At 36.2% G+C, this 25,518-nt stretch overlaps 1 protein-coding gene across 2 annotated transcripts in view; it reads left to right on the top strand.

Annotated features, from left to right (window-relative positions):
- The window catches only part of SRBD1 (S1 RNA binding domain 1), a 231,931-nt gene that overhangs the window by 122,748 nt on the left and 83,665 nt on the right, over positions 1-25,518 (top strand). For both annotated transcript variants that reach the window (XM_068565019.1, XM_068565020.1), the window contains exon 16: positions 7,683-7,765. In XM_068565019.1, the coding sequence (XP_068421120.1) occupies positions 7,683-7,765 (83 nt within the window). The remainder of the gene's footprint in view (positions 1-7,682; positions 7,766-25,518) is intronic.

Raw genomic sequence — 25,518 nt, 5'->3', positions numbered from 1 at the left:
TTTTAATTTCTTTGGTTGCTTCGGGTCTTCGTTGTGGCACACAGGCTTCTCTCTAGTTGTGGTGTGTGGGTTTTCTCTCTCTAACTGTGGCACTTGGGCTCTGTAGTTTGTGGCATGCGGGCTCTCTAGTTGAGGCGCGAGGGCTTAGTTGCCCCAAGGCATGTGGGATCTTAGTTCCCCAACCAGGAATCGAACCCACGTCCCCTGCATTGGAAGGCAGATTCTTTACCACTGGACTACCAGGGAAGTCCCCTAAAATGGTCATCTTTTCAAACTCAGATCCCAGCTCAAAATCTTGCTTCTTCAGTGAAGCTTTTCCCTGTCACATCAACTCAGTGTGGTCTCTGCCTCCTTGCCATGTTCTCTTTTGGTACTTGCCTTGTAATAACAGTAGTAATAATAATAATAGGAGGAGGAGTAGGGAGCTGCTAACACTAATCTTTTTTAAGCACTTAATATATATGAAACATTGTGGTAAATACATTACCAGGATTATTTTATTTAATCCTCACAATTGCCCTATGAGTCATTTATTATTCGCACTTTACAGATGAGGAAACCAAGGCTTAAAAAAAGAGGCCGCATAGCCAAGTAAGTGTGAACATAATATTTATGTACGTAACTTCTGTAATAAAGGGATACTTTTCTTTATAAAAAGTAAAATTCAGAGCCTCCCAAGTTGGCACTGAAAGGTAATCATCCAACAGGGCATTAGAAAAATATTATATAGGAGGTGGCAGTCCCTCAGACTTCCCTTTGCTAAGGGGGCTGCTATTTCCTCCTCACCACTGGCCCATGTGGGTGCATAACTGCCACAGTATTATAAGGGAACAAGATCACAACATTCTAACAAGATTCTATGAAAATAGGAAATAATAAAAAGGGGAATTGGTATATAGTCCTAATTACTCTGATTTCAAAACCTAGCTGTGTCTTCAGTTTGTGATTCACTGCAGGTGTGCCATTTTTCTTTGTCTTAGCTTGTTTCCACGTTGGCAGTGACTATGTTTGACCCATATCAACTCAAAACACCTACCTAGACATTCTGAGTCTTCAAAGTCTGGTCCTGGAAGCAAATATTGAAATTAACTGAGAGTCTCCACTCTTGGCTTTCTAGGCCCCACTTCCATTTCAGTTCCTGTTTTCTCACTAGGAATCTTTCTCTTTCCTAGTGATTGATGCCTGGGATGACTTCATACTTCATCTGAGACCTGACCTATCTGTGGGTGTGGGTTTTACCTTTCAACCCTCCATAAGTTTACCATATCAAATATAACGGAACCTCAACATTCATACAAGTGTTAAACATATGTAAGAAAATGACCTTTATCTTACTACATCTTCTTGACCAGTTTATCAGCTTATTGCAAACAGAAGTTATCCTTATATATGCTTACATTCCCTTCATAATAAATTCATTGTACTGAGACAGTTTAAATTGGATGGATAGAATAGTAGATAGTTGGTATTAAAACGTTTATTCTGGATTTCTGATTTAAAATGAAGATTAAATATACCTGTTACTCCTTCACTCTCTTCTGAAATCTCATTAAAATGACAGTAACTTGATAGAATGAAGGCATAAACTTACTAGGACAAGGAGAATGGGAGAGGAGATAACGGCAACAATAGTTTTGAAGCTGGAAACCGGATGAGATCTAGCCAACTTGAGAAAGTGGAATACCGAGACAGCATTGTAGAAAACAGAGCTAACCTGAAATAGATCGTAGAAACCCTAAAGACTCAGGAAATGCACTAAGCACCTTTAGAAGTATCTTGGGAGGGCTGAGAATGGGTCTAAAATAGGAGGATTGATTGAAAGTCTGTTTAAAAAGCAGTGAGATCAAGTTAAACATGGAATATCATATAACCCAGCAATCCCACTCCTTGGTATATACTCAAAAGAATTGAAAACAGGTACTCAGCAAATACTTGTACACAGATGCTCATAGCAGCACTATTCACAATAGCCCAAAACTGGAAACAACCCAAATGTCTATCAGCAGGTGAATAGATAAACAAAATGTGGTCTATCCATACGATGGAAGAGTATTTTCAGCCATAAGAAAGAATGAAGTAATGATACGTGCTACAACATGGATGAACCTTGAAAACATGCTAAGTGAAAGAAGCTAAACACAAAAGGTCACATATTGTATGATTGCATATATATGTGAAATGTCCAGAATAGGCAAATCTGCAGACACAGAGAGCTGATTGGTGGTTGCCAGGGGCTGGGGAGAGGGGACAATGAAGAGGGACTGCTTAATGTGTACAGGGTTTCCTTTGGGGGTGATGAAAATGTTTTGGAACTTGATAGAGGTGGTGGTTTGCACAGTGTTTTAAGTATACTAAATACCACTGAACGGTACACCTTAAAATGGTTAAGTTTATGTTATGTGAATTTCACATCAGTAAAAAAAGAAGAAGTGAATTAGACCTCCCATTCCACACAGTTGAGTAACTGTCCTTCTTCCACTTTTGCAGAAGACTGGAGAATTGTTCTCTAGAGAGGGTTAAACCGAAGGTTTCTACACTGGAGGACATGGGTTATAAGTGAGAGTGGGAATACCTACTAAAAAAAAGAAAGATTAAATAATTATTGACATGCTGTTGTAGGTACCTTAGAGAGGACTAAATCTTCCATGTGGGAGACTAGGGGATTCTGGCTAGAACACAAGAGAACACAAGAGAAAACACCTAAAGAAACTGAGATCAGAGATTTCACAAAGAAATGGCCAAATCACCCTATAGTGAAGCCCACAGTTGACAAGCCTCACCTTTGAGCAAAGCACTTAACAGTCAGCTTTTTAGTACCCTACCCCTGATGGAAAGTCTAGGGTCACTTAACATGTAAGGAAAACTTATGCTATTAAAGACAGATGCCAAAATATGGGGTGGGAGGTGGGGTACACTACATGGAAGAAGTAGAGACTATACAGAAAGAAGAAAAATAAGGAAAAAGTTTGATATCCTTAGAGAAAAGATATTTCTTTCAAATTTAAGGGTATATTTGCATAAAGTAAAATTCACCTTTTTTAGGTACACCATCTATGAATTTTGAAAAGCTTGTACTAGTCAGGTAACCACAACCACTGCAATCAAGATATAGAGTATTTATATCAGGTCAACAGATTTGTCAGCTCCTTATTGAAAAATGTATTTACTAATTAGAGGATCAAGATTATAATAAATTTGCATTAAGAGCATTAAAACTACATTTTAATAAGCTTTTTAGTGAAAAAAATTCTAATTAGGAGTTGTTGAGTGAAATAAGACAGCATGGGGATTCCTCTGTTGATGTCTGATGGCAAGAGGAAGTATAAAAAAGAAGTGAGTATTGGACTTTAAAAATAAAGATTTCCACTTTGATATTCTCAGATAACAGAGTAAGGCAAATTTTAAAGAGAACACAGTTTAGTACAGTCTTTTAAGCAATACATTTATTTGCTCTAGAAGCTTTAAGATTCTATGTATTTCATGGAACTGAAGACCAAAACCAGTAGAACCCCTTTTGTCCTTTGGATATAAGATGCCTTATGAATGAGGGGGAAATGTTGTTTTCAGTGCTACTGCATATGGCTGTAGCTCTGGTTGCTTACCTTTTAGGATGATCATCTTCACTCAGTCGAAGCTCCTTTTCCCTGCTTTTCCCTGCTTTTTACTGTCTTCCTTTACACAATATGTTTCATTACCGTTTAACAAATTACCATTTATTAAAAACGAAATTCCATGTAAAAAAAAAAAACACAAACAAAAAACGAAATTCCTATATGTACTTTTTTCCCTTTTTCCTTGGTCTGTCTAGTCTGCTACAACGCAAGACTCTTTCAATTACTGTGGCTTATAATATGACTTGCCTTAATCTTTTTTTTCATTGCACTTGTCCTATGCATTTCTTTCTTTCTGTATAAACTTTAGAGCCATTTAACTAATACTTTTCACTCTGTAGAAATACAGTGAAATTCCATTAAATTTATACCTTCATCCAGGTTATGCACATTGTATTTTTCTTACTCACCCGCAATACACACACACACACACACACACACACACAAACACACACACACACAGAGACAGTGAATAGATTCTCCTTCATGATATTTTCTTATTGGTTGTTGATGGCATATGGTGGAGCATCAGTTTTTGTCTGGGTGTCTTGAAACCAACCAACTGATTGAAATCTTATTAGTTCTGATATTTTTTCAGTTGACTTGCTGCTTGGGTTTTCTAAGTAGACAGTCATCATCTGCAAGTAATAATAAATAATCTAGTTTCTGTCTTTTGAGTAATTATACCTTCTTTCTTTTCTCTTCCGATTGCGTTAAGTAGAACTTCCTAAACAGTGGTAAGTAGTCGCAGTGATGCAGAGAAATGTTGACGTTACATGTGGGCAAAATAGTCAATATTTGCCATACATTTGGACATACTGCATTTAAAAAATACATAGCAACTTCATTGAGATATAGTTTACATAGCATACAGTTTACCCTTTTAAAGTATATGTCATCATTTTTTAGTATAGTCAGAGTTGTGTAACTATTGCCACTATCCAATTTTAGAATATTTTCATTGCCCCTAGAAACCCCATACCCATTAGCAATCGGTCCCCCTTCCCCTCTTCTTCCCAATCCCTGGAAAACACTAATCTACCTTCTGTCTATATGGATTTGCCTATTCTGGATATTTCATATAAATGGAACCATTACAATATGAGGTCTTTTGTGATTGGCTGGCTTCTTTCACTTAGCATAGTGTTTTCAAAGTTCACTCGTGCTGTAGCATATATCAGTACTCCATTCCTTTGTATTGCCAAATAATTTACCATTGTACAGGTATACCACATTGTATTCATCCATTTATCAGTTATTGGATATTTGGGTTGTTTTCACCTTTTTGGCTATTATGAATAATGCTGCTGTGAACATCCATGTACAAGATTTTATGTAGACCGATGTTTTTATTTCTTTTGAGTATGTACCTAGGAGTAAAAACTTGGGGACATAGGGACATAGGGTAGCTCTATGTTTAACATGTTCCAGAAGTCTTTTTGACTTCTTTTGCTATACTTTCCTCACCATTCCTTCTCTGCCTCTTTCACCATTTCCTCCTTCTCTTTTCTGTCTCAAAATATGAATGTGCCCCAAGTTTCGGGCCATGATTCTTACTCCTTCTTCTTTTTTTTTTATCAGCAATCTATTAAACTCCTTTTGCCTGAACTACTTATCTGTCTCTTACTTTCAGAAATCTGTTGTCAGCCTGATCATTATTACTGTTTATTGCATAACCCTTCTCTTGATTATCCTGCCAGCAGGAAAACAACACCATCTTTTCTCCAAAGCCTGAGCATACTACTTTTCGAATTCTACTTTAAACAATGTTCATCTCTCTCCCTCCTCCTGCCTCCCGTCTCTTCCATGCTTGGGTTTCTATGCTACACAGAATGAACAGCATCTGAAAGTGAAATGCCAATTCTAGAAATATTAGATCTATGTCGGGGGTTGTTTACGGGGTACACTGTAACTCCAGAAGCCATTGGGACTATTGTAGAATTAATATGTCATCTAGAAGCCATCATTTTTAATCCATTGTTGCTAATATTTAGCAATATTAGGATGAACAAAGGATACACTGGCAGTGAAATGTTAGGAGGGAATCCAGTAGAAAATAGTTTAAAATCCTTTTGTGTATTTCAGAAATGTTAAAATATGGGATCTACTCACACAATTTCTAAGTTTAGGTTTTCATAATGTGGGTTTTCCTGAAGGTGTAGATTTGAGAGATTTACCTATTATTGATATACTGTTATTGAATTTCTAATATTGCCTTCCTACACAGCAAACGTTCTGATGCCTATTACCTTAACTTGGTCTACTGTTGTGGGTTGTTTTTTTAATCCGAAAATATTTTGGCAATGTATGTATGTGTTTGAAAATCACTCTTATTGTATAATATATGTAAAGGCTAGAATAAGGAAATAATACAGTTGAGTTGTCCCTTGGTATCCACAGGAGATTGGTTTCAGGACCCGTCTCAGATACCAAAATCCAAGGATGCTCAAGTCCCTTACATAAAATAGCATAGTATTTGCATATAACCTATGCACATCCTCCAATATACTTTGAATCATCTCTAGATTACTTATAATGCCTAATACAATGTAAATGTTATGTAAATAGTTGTAAGTGCAATATAAATAGTTGCTGAGAGCATCAAATTCAAGTTTTCCTTTTTGGAACTTTATGGAAATTTTTTTTTCAAATATTTTTGATCCATAGTTGGTTGAATCTGTGAATGTGAAGCCCACAGATATGGAGGCCTGACTGTATTTGGTTTTAGAGGATATCAGGTATTTCTCTGGTGGCATATGTTTTCATATGACTATAAATGTGGTTATTAAAGGAAACCATTTCTCCTATAACCTGGCATGCTTGCACTAATTAACTTTTTATGAGATTTGATGAGAAAGGTGTATGTGAAGGCCTTGGAATCCCCATCTCTTCTGTGGGAGAAATAGGCAGATTGTAAAACATCAGCTTATTGCTCTCTAAGCTTGCTTTGCAAGCTGCCATTGTCACTGTCTGTTGGCAGTAATAATAAAAGATATGAAAAAGACTTGAATGTGCAGTGAACTTGATGTTCACAGTAGATCTTATCTCTGATGAGAGGTGGCACAAATCAGTGACTGGAGAATCTGATAGTTACTTCTAAGAAGTGGCTTCTTTTACCAGACCTTGAATAGTTTAACACGAAAACAGGCATGGGGTTTCCTTTAATGGGCTTAATGTTTTTACTTAATGAATTTATATTTCATCCAACCTTCTGTATGAGTAGGTGACACTGACTAGCTTTCATGTGTTTAGAAAATAAAAGCTGTTCATTTGTAAACACTCAATGCAACTAAATTTCTTTTCTCTAACTAAATCTATCTTATAAGCTAAATTAGTTATAAGATTTTGTTAATAACATACGGCTTTTAAAAAGATGATAATATATGATGACTAAATAAAAATCATGACACAAAGGATGTTTAAAGTTAACTCTCAAGTCTCTTAAAAATGGAAAGTGATGGTCAAGAAAGGGATGTAATTAGGACTGTTAGGAACAAGCAGTTGGGACGCAGATCACTTTTCAGACTGATCTTGCAATCATATTCAAGGTGATTCAAGAGTGTTCACTAGTCAACTAACTTGATCTCTGATTGCAATAAGATATGATTCTATCATTTACTCATCTTTATCAGGATCTAGTCCTAATAAGCATATTTAATGTACAAATGTGTATCATGTTTATAGCAATGCAGGATTATTTAAAAGTAAAACAAATATCTACTTGTTCTTTAAAGTGTGAGGTGCCCTACTATACTATATTTAAAGAACGAACAGGTAATTGTATAAATATAGCAACTAAGTGTTTTATTTGTTTTTCCAAATGTACAACCCTTTCAATGTGTTCGTGCTCAGGAACACCTAGGAGTTCTGGTGACATAATTAAACCTGAAATTTTGCATTCACTTTTTGTGTGGAAAAAAAAAGGAACTCTGAAACTTGGTTAAATTGTTGGCCTCCTTGGGGGAAGGAATAACGAGGGATAACTATGCATTATGAGGAACTAAAATAGTAATTATCTGCATACTGCTTTTCACATTAAGCCATACTTGTTTTCTGATTCTGTTTTTTCAGTTTCCATAGCAAGGCGTGTACAAGATCCATTAGCTGAGCTAGTGAAAATTGAGCCGAAGCACATTGGAGTTGGAATGTATCAGGTAAAGCAGTGTGGATCATTTAATTTGTGAAATCCATCAATACAGAGACAGTACTCAAACTTGGCATAGTAATTGTCAGTGGAAATAAGTTCCCATTTTCAAAGGTTTATACAGTTTGTGGGAAGGTAGTTAGGTATTATAAATTATTCAGGAAGGAGAGAATTTTTTTTTCCTGGTCTTTATGATTTTTATCAAAGCTTATAATAGACTATAATCAGTCTAAAGACTATTAAAACTCTAGATACGACTAGTAACTTAATCTGAAGAGCCTCTCCTTTTAACGTCGCTATAAAAATGGAAGGGGTGTGGAGAAAGGGGGGTATGTTGGCTCTTTTTGTAAACCAGTATGAACTATTGATCTTTATTGATCTTTCAGGAAGAAACCTTTGGTACCTACTGTGATTTTTTTTTCCTGTTTTCATTCCTATTTGGTTATTATAGTTAGTTTTTGGTCATTTCCCAGTATGAGCTAAAACCTTTCATTTTTGTTACTGTGTAGTAGTAATAGTAGTAATAGTGCTTCTTGGTGTTGCTGCTGTATTTCCAGTTCTTGAGATTGTGTTCCTTAGGCAATTGAGAGCAGCACTAAATCTTGGCAAAATGAATCCATGTTGGCTTAAGTGGTCTCCAGAAACCTCAAGTTGAATTATTTTCTCTTTGATGAAAGTTCTTCTTAAGCCTGAAATAGAATATTACCCTCTATATAATTTTCATGAGATTTGAGTGATAGGTACTATACTTTCTCTAAGGAAATATTATATGAGGTCATGGAATCTGTGGCCACTAGAAATGGAAGAGACCTTTGAGATCATACAACCCTACCCTCCTCATCTGACAGGAAAAGAAGCTGTGTCCTAGAGTAGTTAGGATTTTTACCCAGGCTCACACTGTCAAAGCCTGGACTAACCGGTCATATATCGGGACTTAACTGGAGTTTTCCCATTTTAGAGTAAGTTAGACCAAGAGGCATCCAAACCTTTAACTGGACTTGTTCACTGGCGAGGATGGTTCCTAAAGGGACTGATCTAGCTACAGATAGATAAAATGCCTAGTAACTAAAGAGTATACCTCTTATAGCAGTTTTATGATATAGGCATCATAGTTAAGAGAAATTATAGTTATATTAATTCAAGGTGAAGTTATGGAAGTTATGGAATACCTCAGTTCCTTAGTAGAACAAAGGAAAGAGAAAGTCAAACTTATAGAACCCAGGAGGCTAATAACCTATTGGCATCAAAGTGGTCTTTAAGTAAATAGCAGGGACCTAGTCTCCAGATTTGGATTCTGAGATAGCATTTAACGTGAAAACAGTTTGGAATTCATTCCAACAGCAATGAGAAGTAAAGGAAGAGTTTTAAGCAGAGGAATGCCGTGATCTGATTTGTATTTTTAAATGTTGACTCGGACTACTCCAGGTGAAAGATAATGGTGGCTTGGACAAAGTTAATGGCAGTAGAAATGGAAAGAAGTTAAATCTATTTTTAGGGACTACTTGGTGATAGTGAGGGAAAAGGAGTTGTGAAGAATTTGCTCCAAAGGTCCTGAGGATGCCTGAGTGGAGCAGATTTGGTGAGGATAAGGTTAGCAATTCAGTTTCGAACATGTTAAATCTGTGGTGCCTGTAAGAAATACAGGAAACTAGGAGTTGGATATACAAGTCTGAGATTAAGAGATATGGCCATATTAACATTGGCGTACAGACTATTTAGCAAATAATGACACTAAGGAAATGATCAAAATGGTAGGCAGAGCTCATGATATTCTAACTACATTACCACCACCACTGGCATATCCACAACTCCAAATTCCGTACCTATGTAAACACTCACTTATATGAATCAATTGATAATAGTCCGGGAAAAATAAGAAAGAGTCCCATCAGTGGGTAGAAATTTCAGGAATTCTTGAAAGGTATTAAGCCTGAAGAATCACATCCACAGAAAAATGAAACATGGTGGAGCCACACCCGAAAATATATAGATCAGTAGGGTTCTGAAAGCAGAGTCATATTTAAGTAGTGGGGAGGGGACCTGCAGGATTAGATAAGCAGATGTGTATAGAGCAGCTAAGCCTGTGGTGACCCCCCTCCCTCAATATTCTGTGAATCCTAGCTAAAGCACTGAGTATAACACAGAGGCCAGAGAGGCTGGGTGATCCCTCAAGTAGCTTTTGATTGTCAGGAAGCTCAAGGAGTCTCTTCCTGGCAGGACAAACTCCTGACATGTACATGACACCTGGCATCATATCCCACATTATCACTCGAGGCACATGGTGCTGAACAGAAACAGCATACACAGACAAAGAGGGACTCTGAAACGATCTTGATGCCAAGAATCACTAAATGTTTGAGGAAAACCTATGATAGAAAAATGAGGCACCAAACTTAAAAAAATAACACCCAAAGAAACAATGAACAGGCAACAGACTCTGAAATAAGTTAAATTAACATTCACAGAGAGATAAGTGGTTATTGCATTTCTGAAACAAATATGGGATAGAATGAAATTATACCGATCTAAGAATTTTAAAATATGATTGTTAAGACTAAAAAAAAAAACACATAAACGGGTGAAATAGAGTGAACACAGCTAAAAGCAAATTAATGAATTGGAAGATTGAGCTAAGAGATTCCTTAGAGTGCAGTCTTAAACTGAAAAAGGTGGGAAGCATGAACAAAAAGTCATATGATGTAGAGCTCCTTCTAAAGCTTCAACATTCATCTAACAGAAGGTTCAAATAAACAATGAGTGAAGGGGAGTTATAATCACAGAAATAATAGAATGAAATTTCTCCAGTTGACAGGACAAGTCTTTTGAAAAGGCCTAATGAATACTGCATAAAAGAGTAACAAAAGACCTGCACTCAGATGCCTTCCTGTGAAATTTCAGAATGCTAGTAATACGGAGGAACTAACTAAAAGCTTCCAGAGAGCAAACATAGTTTATCTACAAAGGAAAGAATCAAGTTGACATCAGTACTATTATTGGTAAAAAAAAAAACAAGTAATAGAAGATAGAAATGCAGTAGTTTTGAAGTTGTGAGAAAAATTTTATTTTGAACCTATAATTCTATATTCAGGCAAACCAGCAATTCAATGTGAGAGGAAAATAAAAGCATTTTTGGATCTATAATGATTCACCTTCTCTGGTTGTTACAGACCAGACCTTCTTTGAAAGAATTACTTATGGAATTACTCCTGCCTAAAGTGTCGGAGGGGCGGGGGCGGGGGGGGGGGGCGGGGATGGGGTGGGGAGGGGGAATGGAGGTCCGAAGAAGGGAAGGGCATGCTGTGAGGAAACAAGATCAAGGTAAGGAAACAGTGGAGAGCTTTACAATACACACATATCCAGTAAAGTGTATCTGTATTGTTGAGTCTCATAGTTTTTTAACTATAATGTTCATTTTTAAATATATTAGTCTGGATCAGATCAACTCAACATGAGAGGGTATAAGAAAAAGAAGTGATGAAGTATTAGGATTCTTTCTCAGGAAAAAGATTCAGATATAGATTACCTCTACAATTTTTTAGAAAAACATAATCTGAAATATATGGATAATAACCACAAATAGGACATTTAATATAAATCATGAGAGTAAAAACTAAAGTTTATCATTCCAACCAAAGGCAGAGAAAAGAAAATAAGAAAGTATAGTAAAAAAAAAAAAGTATATGATGAGAGGAATAAGTATAGTAATAGGTAAAGGTGAAAGTATAGTAATAGGTAAATTCCCCTATGAATAGAATCTCAGACTTTTAAAAATAAAATATAGCACTAAGATGTATATGTGCAAGAGGTACTTCTAAAGAAAAAAGCAACCTTGATATTTGAAATTTGAAGAAAAATATTCCACACGAATGAAAAAATCAGCAATGTTAACATGAGATGAAATAGAATTTAAGGCAAAATGCATTAAACAGGTCAAAGAGGGATATTTCATATTAATTACAGATAGAGTATCCTAAGAAGGTATAATTGCCCTGAGCATTATAGAATGCTAACAACATAGCTTCAAAAAATATGCAGTATTAAACACTTCTAAAAATTAGAGTAAGAGACAAGTCCACTTTTTTGGTAGGAGCTTTATAGACCACAACATAGCAACACATACATTTTAAAAACAGCTTTATTGAGATATAATCACAAACCATACATACATGAATAAATCCACCCACTTAAAGTGTACAAGTCAAAGGTTTTTAGTATATTCATAGGGTTGTGAAACTGTTACCCTTAATTTTTGAACATTTTCATCACCCCAAAAAGAAACCATTAGCAGTCACTCTCCAGCGCTCCCTTCTTCCCCAGCCCTAGGGCAACTACTAATTTATTTTCTGTTTCTATTGATTTATCTATTCTGGATCTGTCATATAAATGAAATTATACAATATGTGGCCTTTTGTGACTGGCTTCTTTCCTTTAGCATAATGTTTTCAAGGTTCATCCATAGTGTAGCATGTATCAGAACTTCATTCCTTTTTATGGGTGATAGTATCTCATTGTATATATATACCACATTTTGTTTATCCATTTATCAGTTCATGGAAGTTTGGGTTATTTCCATTTTGGGGCTATTATGAATAATGCTACTATGAACATTTGTGTACAAGTTTTTATTTTATTTTTATTTTATTTTGGGGGCGTAGATTTAGCATTTTATTTTTAAATTGGTATTGGTTAATGAGCAACAAGAAATTACCATTAGATATTCAGTTCTTAGGTGAGCTAGCATTGTTCAGTGGATCCATCCAAAACTAGTCTATTGGCTTTTTATCTAGAGAGATATGGATGTATAGTAAAACTGTGTATAAGTTTTTATGATGTATGTTTTCATTTCTCTTGAATATATACCTAAGAGTGGATTTGCTGTGCTATGTAACATAAGTTTAAAGCCAGATGATGAAGTAGGGAAGTTATTGGCCACAAATGTACATGTATGTGTAACTAGTACACATTTTATTATTAGAGTTTGGTATTTTCTTGTTGATTTGTATACATTTATATATTGGTTTATATAAAACATTTACAAAACATTTACAAAGAGCCTCTACATACCATTCACCATGGATGAAATATAAATTTCTCTCTTTATCAAACAAACCCAAATTAGACAAGGGGTTATTATTTCAACCTAACAATCGAGTAAAGTTGTAATAAAATGATAAATATCTGTGCAAGTAAGAAGGGTACAGTGAAATGAGCATTCACAAACACTGCTGGTGGAAGTGTAAATTGTTATTTCTAGCAAATAGTTAATACCAATCAAGATGCACTTTAAGAAAAGGCATCCCTTTGACCTGGTAGTTCTTCCTTTAGGAGTCTCTTCTCAGGCAGTAATAAGAACTATTTCTAAAATTCACATACAAGTTTGCTGTTACAGCAAAATGTTGGAAGCAGCTACAATAGGAAAATAGTTAAATGAGTTATGGTATATCCACCGGTTGAAATATTTATACAACCATTAAAAATTTAGGCTTTCAAGGCCGATTTAATGACATGAGAAATTGCTCTTGACATACTTTTAAATTGCAATAAAGTTGTTGATACAGAATTAAACCAATTTGTGTTTTAGAACTAGAGATGTGCATTTACATTGAAGAAAAAGGTAACTGGCTGGTGACATATTTATATCTTTGTTGGTGTGATTAGGGAATCTTTTTTCTTTTCCTTTCCTTTTTTTTTTTTTTTACTTTTTTTCAAATTTCTTATAGTGATTATGTATTAGGAAAAATGTGCTGTAAAACAAATATCTGTTTCCATTTCCCAGCCGATGGGCCACTTAAATTTAAACCTTGATACAATAGACTTCCGGTACAACCAGAGTGGGGCTGGATTTCTTTTTAGTTGGGACCTTTAAGTGCTTTTAGTATAAATTTAATACTTATATTTATTCTGATTTAAATTATGAGTAGCCAAACAGTGCTGATTTTAAAAATGAAAGCTGTTCAAAGAATGTTAAATAGATGAAATAATAGAAGCTATAATATTATTTCAATAGAAACTAAAATACTTTTGGTTTAATAACAGCTAAAATGCTCAAGGCAGCACTCCAGTCCTTGTCTTAGAAAATGGGGAGGGCTGATTTCAAAAACACATGCCTGTCATTATTTCTGGAGTGAGAGGCAGCCAGTGTGGTCGAATGACAGCATATCCCTAACTGACCCCTAAAGACTTTGCTGGAAAGTGGCTTGGTGTTACTCCCAAGAAAACACTCCAGGGTGAGAGCAGGATGATGCATGGTTGGCTCTGTTGAGTTCTGTGGGACATGGGGAATGATGGTTTAGCTTGGCCTTGTCATATCCTGAGAGTACAACTTGAGTAAGTTGGATTTACTTGCTATTTATTTCTTCTTTGGACTGTGTTGTAGATACTTCCATGCTCATTTACACCTGTATTTGTTAATGAGCATGCACGGTAAAGTAGGAAAGACAGGGCAGTCCCCTTTCCTCCTTTGTGCATCTCTGTTAGATCATTTGATGATATTAGAGAGTGAAATCGTTTTCCAAAATGAGTTTCTGGAACCCTTAGTGGATTTTCTATATCCAGGCCATCTTTATTCCTCATTATTATGTATAATGAGGAGTCACTGTAAAAGGAAAATCATCTTCCCAGCTGCAGTTTTTCATCGTAAAACCTCAAAGGTGGGAATTTGTATTTTACTTCCCCACCCCCTCTGTGGGATCTGTTCTGGATAAAAACTAAACAAAACCAAAATAACCCAACTCTTCAGTGGTGACATTACTCTGTTAAAACCTATTTTATAGTTAATATTGTAGGGATCATGAAATGTTTTAGTTTAGGTATATAAAGGGTAATAAGGATTCTCATCTGTCCTGTATTGTTTGTCCAAATCTTTTTAAACATTTTAATCCTTTAATTATGTGTTATTGTAGAGTGGGATATAGAAAAGAGTCTGTCCCATGTATATCCACTTAGATGACTTTACCTGGATTTTGCCCCCTATACTAAAGCAATATTTTGAAATCGATAAAACGCAAAGGTGAAAGAAACATAGAGGAAGTTGCTCTAGAAATTGGGCAGTATTCACATAGATGAGTTCCTTGACAAACGTTTTTACAATCTTGTCCCTTAACTGTAAATCCCAGGATACGGGCTGTACTTGAATCCCTGATTTACCAGGTATTTATGCATGAAATTCAAACTTAGCCTTGCAATTTAGGTATTTCATTTATTTATTTATTTATTTATTTATTTTAAAGTGCTCTATAAATGTTAACTGCTATTATTATTTTATTTTATTTTATTTATTTATTTATTTTTGGCTGTGTTGGGTCTTCGTTTCTGTGCGAGGGCTTTCTCTAGTTGCGGCAAGTGGGGGCCACTCTTCATCGCGGTGCGCGGGCCTCTCACTATCGCGGCCTCTCTTGTTGCGGAGCACAGGCTCCAGACGCGCAGGCTCAGTAATTGTGGCTCACGGGCCTAGTCGCTCCGCGGCATGTGGGATCTTCCCAGACCAGGGCTCGAACCCGTGTCCCCTGCATTGGCAGGCAGATTCTCAACCACTGTGCCACCAGGGAAGCCCATTTCATTTATTTTTGACCATAACTGAGCTGTTTCTATAATTGAACAAAAACAAGTAATTGACCTTGACTGGGAGCATGAACTCATATATTAGAATTTCCTGGTTATTACTAAATTTAAAGTTTTAAAATGTCTTTTCTGGGTATGTTTTTTCACTTCTGGTTGAATTATGCTTCCTATGTTGAGGTATTAACTATAGTTTTCTCAGGTTCTTAGAAATCACTGACGATGTAATAAGCCATGTACATATACACACACCCTAGTATAACACCATTACTTATCTTTAAAAGAAATGTGAAATGTTGGTGTGGTTTGAAAAACCTTTTACCAATAATACCTTAAATTATTAACAATGAAATAGCTAATTTCCTTTGTCTTTTGTTTACTTACTCCTTGTATGTCATTGACCTTGGACGATGAAACTAGATCAATTTCCGTTTCTACTTAAGTTCACCTTCTGGTTTCATACATCGGCACAAAAATCACTTTCAGGATTTCTAAAACTTTAAAGTATTTTCACAGTATTTTAAACTAGGTTTATCATGAATGAATGAAAAAAAATTACACATGACACTAAAGGTACTACCTACCATAAAGGAAAAGATTTTTAAATTCTGCATTAGAATCTAAAACATCTCTGAATCAGAAAACAGTACATAGAAAATCCACAGACAGGGAGAAGGTATTTGCATCACATAAAACCTACAAAGGATCCATAATTTATAAAGATCTGCTATAAATTAAGAGAAAAAAACAATTCCACAGAAAAATAGCAAGGGATGTGAACAGGCAATTGACAGAAGAGGAGACACACACGCAAAATAAAAATGTGAAAAAAATTATCACTCTGATTAATAGTTGGGGAAATGCAAACTAAAGCCACGATGGGAAACCTTTCAGGTTGTCAAAAGTTAGTCTGAGAATTTGGATGTTAGCAACAATGTGGAGCATTGGGAATCTTACACATTATTTGTAGAAGTATAAACTGGCACAACCTCTTTGGAGAGCAACTGGAAACTAGTAAAGTGAGAGACTGGGATTCTCTTCAACTTAATTTCGTTGCTAGATATTCATAGCCTTGAAAAACTCTCTCTCATGTGCACAAGAAGACATGTACAAGAAATTCACTGAAGCACTGTTTATAGTAGTAAAAATTTGGAAACAGTATGTCCCTCATCTGGAAAACAGGAAAATAAAACTGTAGTATACTCAGATGGTAGAATATTACATAGGAGCAAAGATGACCCAATTAGAGCTACCTATATTAATATGGATAAACCTCATAAGATACAATATTAAGAGAGAAAGCAAGTTGCAGAATATGTATAGTATTTTATGATTGGTATAAAAATTTAAAATATGAAAAATAATACTATGTACTATTTATGAATACCAATGTACAAAGTAAGAATATAGAAATAAGTACTGGAATCTAAGGTAGTGGTTACCTTGAGTGAGGCATGAGATGGGAGGGGAACGGGAACTGGGAGGGGTACAACAGGAGTTTCAACTCTATATTGTATTTCTTAGACTGTTTGGTGGGTACATGGTGTCCTTTATACTTTATAACTTTTTTGTTAAGTAAGTCAAATTTTATAAAAAGATGCAAGAAAGCTGGGTCAAATGATAAATGTGTTTTATCTCAGGAAGTTTGGCTTTCAGTTGGTTTTAATTTCTGCCTTATACGTTTGTGTGTGTGTGTGTGTGTGTGTGTGTGTGTGTATTTTACTGTGAGGATTTATGTAACCAGAAAAATAATAAAGCTATTTTCATTTTCCAGTAAAAATGAAAAAATACTTTTAATACTAGGTTACATTTCTCTTCATAATATTCTTTCAAATTTTCATCTTTAAGACTAATTTTGCAGCAAGTCAAATACTCTTTAATGCAGAGTTTTAACACTATCTTTATATTTTTTCATTTCACAAATATTGGATTCTTCTCTGTGAATTTTAAGAATTAAATATTATTTGCTTTGCTCCATTACCTGAAATGGTTATTTCAGAGACATGGCCTAGGACAAACCTGTAGACCGTTATAACTTCTAGTGTTTATTTACAGGGCAGAGTTGGGTAGAACAGATGTTTAAGGGGTTATAGTATAATGTGTTATAATAATGTTACCATAATATGACTAGCATTCATCCTATACTATTTTCTTTTCACCACTACCCCCCCCCCCCCAGCCAACACACTCCTAAATTAGAAACCTTAAGATTAGGCAAGGGATCTTTTAAAAATCCTAGCCTACACCACCTCCCCAGATATTTTAGTTTAATTGGTCTGGGGTGGGCCCTAGACATCAACAAACTTTTTAAAATTCCACAGGTGATTCTAATGTACGGGCAGAGTTGAGAACCATTGCTTCTTAAAGTACAGTCCCTGGACCAGCAGCATCAATATCATCTGAGAACTTGTTAGAAATGCAAATTCTTACACCCCCTTCCCAGACATATAGGATCACAAATTCTGTGGGTGGGGCACTGGAATCTGTGTTTTAATGGCTAAGGTTTGAGAACCACTGGTCTCTAATGCTTCTCAAGCTTGAATGTACAGTAAAAAAAACCCTTCATGAGGTCTTGTTAAAATGAAGATTTTGATTCAGTTGGTCTAAGGTGGGGCATGAGATTCTGCATTTCTAATAAACTCCCAGGTGATACCAGTGCTGTTTGTCTGAGGATTATACTTTGAGTAGCAAGAGACCCTACTGAAAGCCTCTTGGACCGTACCCCAGACCGGTTGAATCAGAATCTGATTTTAACAAGATTTCCAGGTGTTTTGAATTCACATTACAGTATTTGTAATGTAGAAGGAAAATCAGGACATGCCAGTATCTAAGGGGGATGAGAGCTTGAGAAGCAAAAATCAATATTGTAAAACACTGAAAAAAATAAAGGTAGGATAAGAATTGAAAATGTGTCTTTCATGTTTTTTTTTTTTTTTAATGTTGATGGTGACCCTAACAAGAATAATTTCATTGGAGTAGTGGAGGCAGAAGTCAGAAGTAGATGGAGGACTGAATGAAAGGTGAGCACTTAGAGACAGGTATATACAGATCTTTAAAGGAGAGAGTTTTCAAAGGAGGTCAGGATTTAAATGTGTTTAAATGTTTATAGGAAGGAAGTAGAAACAGAGAGGGAGAAGTTGAAGATGCTAGAGAGAGAGGAAGCTAGATGCCTGAGGAGATGACACCCACAGCTTACCTAAGAAATAGGCTAAGGAAGGAAATGGACAAGAGTTCAGAAGAGAGAAGCTCCTGGGGTGGTGGGTGGCTGGGGAGAAGTGGAAGAGAGCAGGATTGGGAGGGGTTGCTCCTCTACCTGGAGAGTTTTATTTTCTCTTTGAAGTGGGAGCTTAGTGTTTTAAACGCCTCATCCCCTACCCCAAAAAAACAGCCGCTAGTTTTAAAGTTTCTGAAATCATAGTATTCTTTTGTTTACTGTCTCTCCTCTAATGGAATGTAAACTCTCACATGAGGACAAGGTGTTTCCACCCCTATCCACAGCTCCCAGGACCTGGCACACATAGATACTCAGTAAGTATTGTATTTGCCGAATGAATGAACGAATGGTAGATTATCAGTATAGTTGTTCATTTATTATATTTTTCACTCTGTTGTGAACGCACCATAAAATTTTATACCCTCTCACTTAAAAATTTTGGTAAACTTGAAATGTTGGTTACTAGTATTTTTTTTAATGAATCTCTTTTCGGGAAAAGTGAGAACTTAAGAGCAGAGAACATTAGAATAGCCATGTGGAGTGAAAATGGCTGTGGAAAGTAAAGGATTGCTGGGGATGAAAGAACTAGTCTTCATAGCACGTATCTCTTCATTTCTTTCTCCCCGACAACACACATGCTTTTCCCTATGGAAATAATTCTTACCGGGACAGATCAGAGGGAGCGCTTATATAGGAATGTTCTTTGATTGTGATTAAATTAGTAAATCAGTATTTCTAAGGGTCTGTGATTAATACAGTATAATATCCTTATCAAAGAAAAATCCTTGTTGCCATGGAATTCATCAGAATAGACTCTTTCCTTTAAAGTGAAATTATCTATTAAAATGTAAGCTTATGGAAATTCTTTAAAATTTCATCTTTGTTCTCCACAGAGCTCTAAGGAGGTTTTTAGTATACTGGTTAAGTCTGATACTGGTTGCACGTGGATGGATAGTCTATAGACTAAAAATACGATTATTGCAAAAATGTTTAATTCTGGCATTCATATAGATATTACTGTTTATTTTGCTGAATATTTGTATATAATTATGTGTGGATAATTGTTTGGCATACTAAAGAGAGAACCTGAGATGTAATTCTTTACTCGGTGCAAAAAACTACTATCTGTATAACATAATAATGTTCATATTAGAAAGAATTATTGAAAACTCAAATGTAAGATTGTGCTAGATAATTATAGCGATTGGGAAGAGAAATAAAATGTGTAAATATTAGGAAGGCCACTTCCGAGAATTTAAAAACTATGTTCTGTATATCTGATATTGTTCAGGAATGTTGATCAACTCATTCCTCTAAATATGTGTGTTGGAGGTAGGTGTTGATCGTGAGCTTTAAAAATAGCACAGATAAATTTAATTACTAGTAAGATTATATTTTAAATTCAAGGGGAAGGCTTCATCGTTATCATAGTAATAATATGCATTAAATGCATGATCCTATAGAAAGGACTGTGAGTTTGATAGATTTAGGTCAGAAATGAACTGCCTGCAAAGTGATTGTAATGTGGTGCAGAGACAGGAAAACCGGCCTTGTTCAATTATGGTATGAGTTCACTCATGGCACATTTGTCCAGCAAATCTCTTATGCTGTGGACAATTGTGTTACAATGTCTTTCTTCTGGTGATCATGGAAAGGAATTCTAAGGAGAAGAGTCTGTATTGAGGAAAAATTATATCGATGAGAGGTCTTTTTCCCTGGGTTTTTCTCAATAATTTTAAATCGCATTACAGGTAAGAAAAACTAATTTGCCTGGATTTGTATAGAAGAAGATTGTTTCTCACTTCCACAGAAATAAACACGGGTTGTTTTTCTTTTTGAACAACTAACTTTAGAAGATATCTTTGGTTTTGGGTGAGATAGGCTAGTTGGCTGCCTTCTTTCTGCACTGTTAACTCTGGTGATGTATTTTCTTTCTTTTTTTTTTTTTTAAATAAATGTATTTATTTATTTATTTTTGGCTGCGTTGGGTTTTCATTGCTGCGCCCGGGCTTTCTCTAGTTGTGGTGAGCGGGGGCTACTCTTCATTGCCGTGCACGGGCTTCTCATTGCGGTGGCTTCTCTTGTTGCGGAGCACAGGCTCTCGGCGCATGGGCTTCAGTAGTTGTGGCTCGTGGGCTCTAGAGCGCAGGCTCAGTAGTTGTGGTGCACGGGCTTAGTTGCTCCATGGCATGTGGGATCTTCCTGGACCAGGGCTCGAATCCGTGTCCCCTGCATTGGCAGGTGGACTCTTAACCACTGTGCCACCAGGGAATTCCCTCTGGTGATATATTTTCTTTAATAATCTAGATCAGGCTACCCAAGCTGTTTATTGTACAGTATTATTAAAAAAGATGTATTTTCTTTTCAAATGTTTAATTGAAAGGGAGAATTTTCTCCTGCCATATACAAGGCTTTTGTTCATTATTTATTGGGAATAAATGGGGCCAGAGAGTATGAGTGCAGTTAGATTTCGTTGGAGGGGGGATTACAAAGACTTTTTGAGGCATGATGTGCAAGTGAGTGTTTTTAAATCTCAGAGGTGTGATTATGTCATAACAGCCATAACCTCTGGGCTTGCTTTATTACTTTTATTAAAACAAATCTGTATGGGGGTGCTATGTATATTTTGGTGATGAAGGAAATGAGGTGGTTAATTTATTATGTGAACAGCACTTTCAGCTAACCACAGCGTGATTCACTGAGAGAGCGGTGGAAAAGCCTAGCTCTGTGGAAATGACTGCTTTTTGATTTGTGGACCTTAACTTTCAACACCAGAGCATGAAGTTTATCTACAAAATGGTTTCTTCCTTTTTTTCCCTGTAAGGTTTTTGTCCAATTTTAAACTTGAAATTTTTTCCTTTGTTTTATTTTGGGTATTTAATGAATGTGAATGATCTAAATAGTCCTGCAAGTTAAGTAGGGGGGAAAAAAGAAGGGGGCTCATGTCTTAGGGCATTAGGGAAGTGGGTAACATCTTTATGGTTTCCAGGTAGCCCACATATACCTCAGAGGAGGACTCCATAAATAAATCAATCTGCTGACCCCTCCACCAATGAGGATAACTATCTGGTATCAGATATGAGTTAAGAAAAAGTGAGGCACCTGTTGTTCTTCCCTTTTGTTGGATGCATTTATAAACAAATGCTGTAGTAGAAAAGAAAATCAATCTTAGGTAAAATAGTCTCTGACAAATGTTTGTTTGGAAGTGGGGGGTGATTATGGGAGAAGGTGAGGATGTCATGCCACCTAGAAGTACACACACTCTAGAAGGAAATGAACAGAACAGGCATCCACCTGATGAGCTTGTAGGGTTATAAAGCACTTGTATACTCATAACAACAGCCACTGAGAGACCAAGAAAAGGTTGTTTTCTCTGGAGTTGTGCCATATCCAGCGTCATCTGGTGATGTGAACCTGATGGAAAATAGATCATCTTCCTGGCAATATTTTTGACAGACCCCTTCGTTTTCCAGATGTGCCAAGTATCAACCACTTACAAACAGAAGGACTCAGAAATCAATCAGTCTTAACTGATAAGAATTCATTAAAGCATTTTATACCTGGCATATTACAAGGCTCTATGAAAGTAAGGATGACAATCAGTTTTATATTTTCTCTCTGCTTCTTTGGAGCGACACACCACATATCTCTTCAGAGCCCTAAATTTGCTCTAAAAATTATGTCATTCCCTCATAGCGCTTCCCCAGCGAGTTGGCAAAGGCCAGGAGAAACATTATTTGTATAGTTTAGAGACAGTGTAGAGGAGGGAGGTCCAGGCCTGTGGTTTATGTAAACAGGGTGGACTGGGAGGGGACACTGGCACCCCTGGTTATGTTGTTATTTAGTCATCACATGCTGTCAGTCCTGGTGAGAACGTGTCCACTTTGAGAATGATTCAGCCACGGTGATTAGTTATGACCATCCATGGTCACAGACTATGGTAAGAATTTAACTTTAGAAGGAATTGGATTGTAGGCAAGACTTAATTTTAATGACATCGGTTGGGCTTCTCAAACTTTCAGGTATCCTTACTAGTAGAATGAAACCATGTTTTGGACATTCCAAGAGACGTTACGTTTGACACCATGCGGATTTGTCTTCATCATGGTTTGGTTACTTTTTAAAAGATTGAAATTTAAAAATTATTCTTGGGGATTGGCTTTAAAAAGTCTGTGACTCTTCCTTCACCTCCTGAATGTCCATCTCAAACCAATGTGGAACATAACAGTTATTTTAGAAGCATGGATAATGGAGAAGTCTGATTCCAAATATGCCCTCCATTCTTCTCTGCCTTCCTCAGCATTTTCTCCTGCTGTGTTCTCTTGCTTATGTGTCTCTTTCTTTGTCTCCCTTCTACCCTCCTATGAGCTGCTTTTTGCAGAGGTAGTCTGTTCCTTAGTCCCTTACTCAGGTCCCCTCTATTCATATGGTGTGAAATACAACCAGACTTTTCTAAAAAGTGATTCTGCCCTCGTTTGTGATTTGAAACCTACTCAGATGTGTGTTGATAAATTTAAGTAACTTTAGGAGCTTTCCAAAAAACAAATTTATGGGCATGCTCCTAACTGAACATAGACCCCACTATGGCAGCAGAACACAGAAGACATCCAGCCCAATTTGCTAGATGGTAAGGACGTGGTTTTAAATAAAATGGAACACTGTAGTTGAGACTGAGACAGGAGATATCTTCTTGTAGAGAAATTCTGTATTTATCATTAAGTTTGCAAAGGAAATTTGGATTCTAGATTAAAATACTTGGTTAGTCATACCTAGGGCGCATAACTATGCTCTTTGACATATGGCCCCCCTTGCAGTTGGGTAGTTATAATTCAGGGTGTGTTTAAAGGGAACTTACCTTAAACTGAAATTGTATAAACGTTCTCACTGGTCCTTTCCTCATTTCCGTGTGGTTCAGTGAAATGGAACACAAAGCCCCAGTGCACCAAAGGGAGCTGTGGTCTTGTTTTGGTTTAGCTGCATTTGCTTTGTGACCTTGGGAAACTAATTTTACTTCTTCATGCCTTGTTGGAAAATAAAATAAGGTTATCTGTATGGTTTCTGAATGTTAAAAGGAATATATATATTTCACATATATATGAAAATGCCCGAAGGTGCATTTTATTTCATACGATGGAACCATCAAATAAACAGATTCCATTTATGTTGGTGGGGTTTTTTTTAAACCTTTGTGTTAAGTTTCTATTTATTTCTATTATTTATTCATATGCTAAGCTTCTCAAGTATTCCTAGAATCATTTAATTTCAAGTCACAAGGGACCTTAGAGGTCATTTAGTTCACACTAGCAGGTATAAGCATGTTCATTGCCTTCTGCGAAAAGGGAGGACGGAAGAATCTGCAAGGAAAACTTCCAGAACAAAGGATCAGAGTGGCGGCATTGCTGTGCTCATAATCCAGGAATGAGGAAACAGGCCCATTGCCTGAGGTGCCTCATATAAATAGTAATGACAGGACGTGTTGCACAGGGAAAGATAGGCATTTGAAGCTGAATTAGAAAGTACACTTTAAACTTCTGTTAGTTATTACCTAGAGAATGTTTTGTAAGTCTGTAGTACTTTACTTGTTATCCTTGCATATCTGATTCTTCTGTTGTGGTTCACATCTAATGTTTAAATTGACTCAGTATTTTGGAGGTGGGAGGGGAAGAGGGTAGAACAGTCGAAAACAAACACAACAGCAACAGCAGAAACAAACTCCTCACTTGGTTGGGATGCATGATCTGGTTATGGATTGTCAATAAGAAACAGCTGTTTGTTTGTTGACAGCCTGCCTTGCCTCGCCCATAATCAAGCTGTTTCTCATCATATAATTACCAAGTCTTTAGTATTTGAGGCTTGTTGTAGATTTATAGTTGGTTATATAGCATTTGCCAAAACGTCATAGTTTAGATAAAAAATTAGTGATTCCCCTGTAGTGATTCTACTGAAATATGAATGTGGGTTTTAATAAAAGAAAGATGCCTGAAGAGGTTTCTGAAATTCATTTCAGGCTTGAGGGAATGTAGATGATGTCTTGTGTGTGTTTTCTAATGAGGGAGTTTCAGTGTAATTTCCCTGTCTTCTAGACTATTGCCAATCAGAAAAGGGTTCTGTGTTCTCTCATTGTCTCTCTTCCTTCCTTCCTCCCTTCCTTCCTTCCTTCCTTTCCTTCCTCCCTTCCTTCCTCCTTTCCTTCCTTCCTTCTTTCCCCTTTTTTCCTTCCTTCCTTTCCTTCTTTTTTCTCTTTTCTTTTCCTTTTTCTTTTTCTTTCCTTTCTTTCCTTTGTTCTCTTTTCCTGAGTGTAGTTAGGCAGCACTGATGTGGGCAGCAGGATAGGTTTTTTTTTGGTGTGGAAGGACATGGTTTTGTTCTTTTGTTCCTTCTTTTTCTGTCTTCTTACAACCCTGTTCCAGTGTCAAAGCCAAGAATGAAAGGAAAGTTAAGTTCTCTGAGAGTCCAAGGTGATGTTTCAGCCTCCTGGATAGCTTTACTAGCTGAAAAAAAAAAAAAAGCTGAATGTGCCTCTTACCCTAAAGAGAACCTATCGAGGACATTTTATAAACAAACCCCTTTCAATCTGGATTATGCTGAGTGAGGTCCATTTTGAAATAAGAGTAACCCTGGGTTTTAAGAAAACAAGCCAGAAAGGTGAGGTTTCTATTGCTTCATTTAGTTTTATTCTTCAAAATAGAGCAAAAAGGGTTTCTAATCATGATTAAATCGCAGCTTCTCTAGGAATGGAAAAGTTTCTCTCTTAATGAATCTTTTCACAGTGCGGTTACTTCAAAAAAAATCCCTTTAAAAACTACGGTGCCACGAATTTTTATTTTCATAAACTCCAAAGTAATGTCACAATTTCTTCTTCCTTTGATAGGTTTAAGATTAAAATGGAATTTAGAATATTTTTAGTAATTTTTTTCTCTTTGATCTCAAAGGCATTACATAAATGATAGTCTTTCTCTATATAAATATGTATTTTTAAAGATAAAGTAGTG

This window comes from Eschrichtius robustus, chromosome 15 (assembly GCF_028021215.1).
Source record: "Eschrichtius robustus isolate mEscRob2 chromosome 15, mEscRob2.pri, whole genome shotgun sequence".
In the NCBI taxonomy this organism is placed as follows: domain Eukaryota; kingdom Metazoa; phylum Chordata; class Mammalia; order Artiodactyla; family Eschrichtiidae; genus Eschrichtius; species Eschrichtius robustus.
The sequence above is the reverse complement of the archived record's forward strand: the minus strand, read 5'-3'. Positions and strand labels throughout refer to the sequence as shown.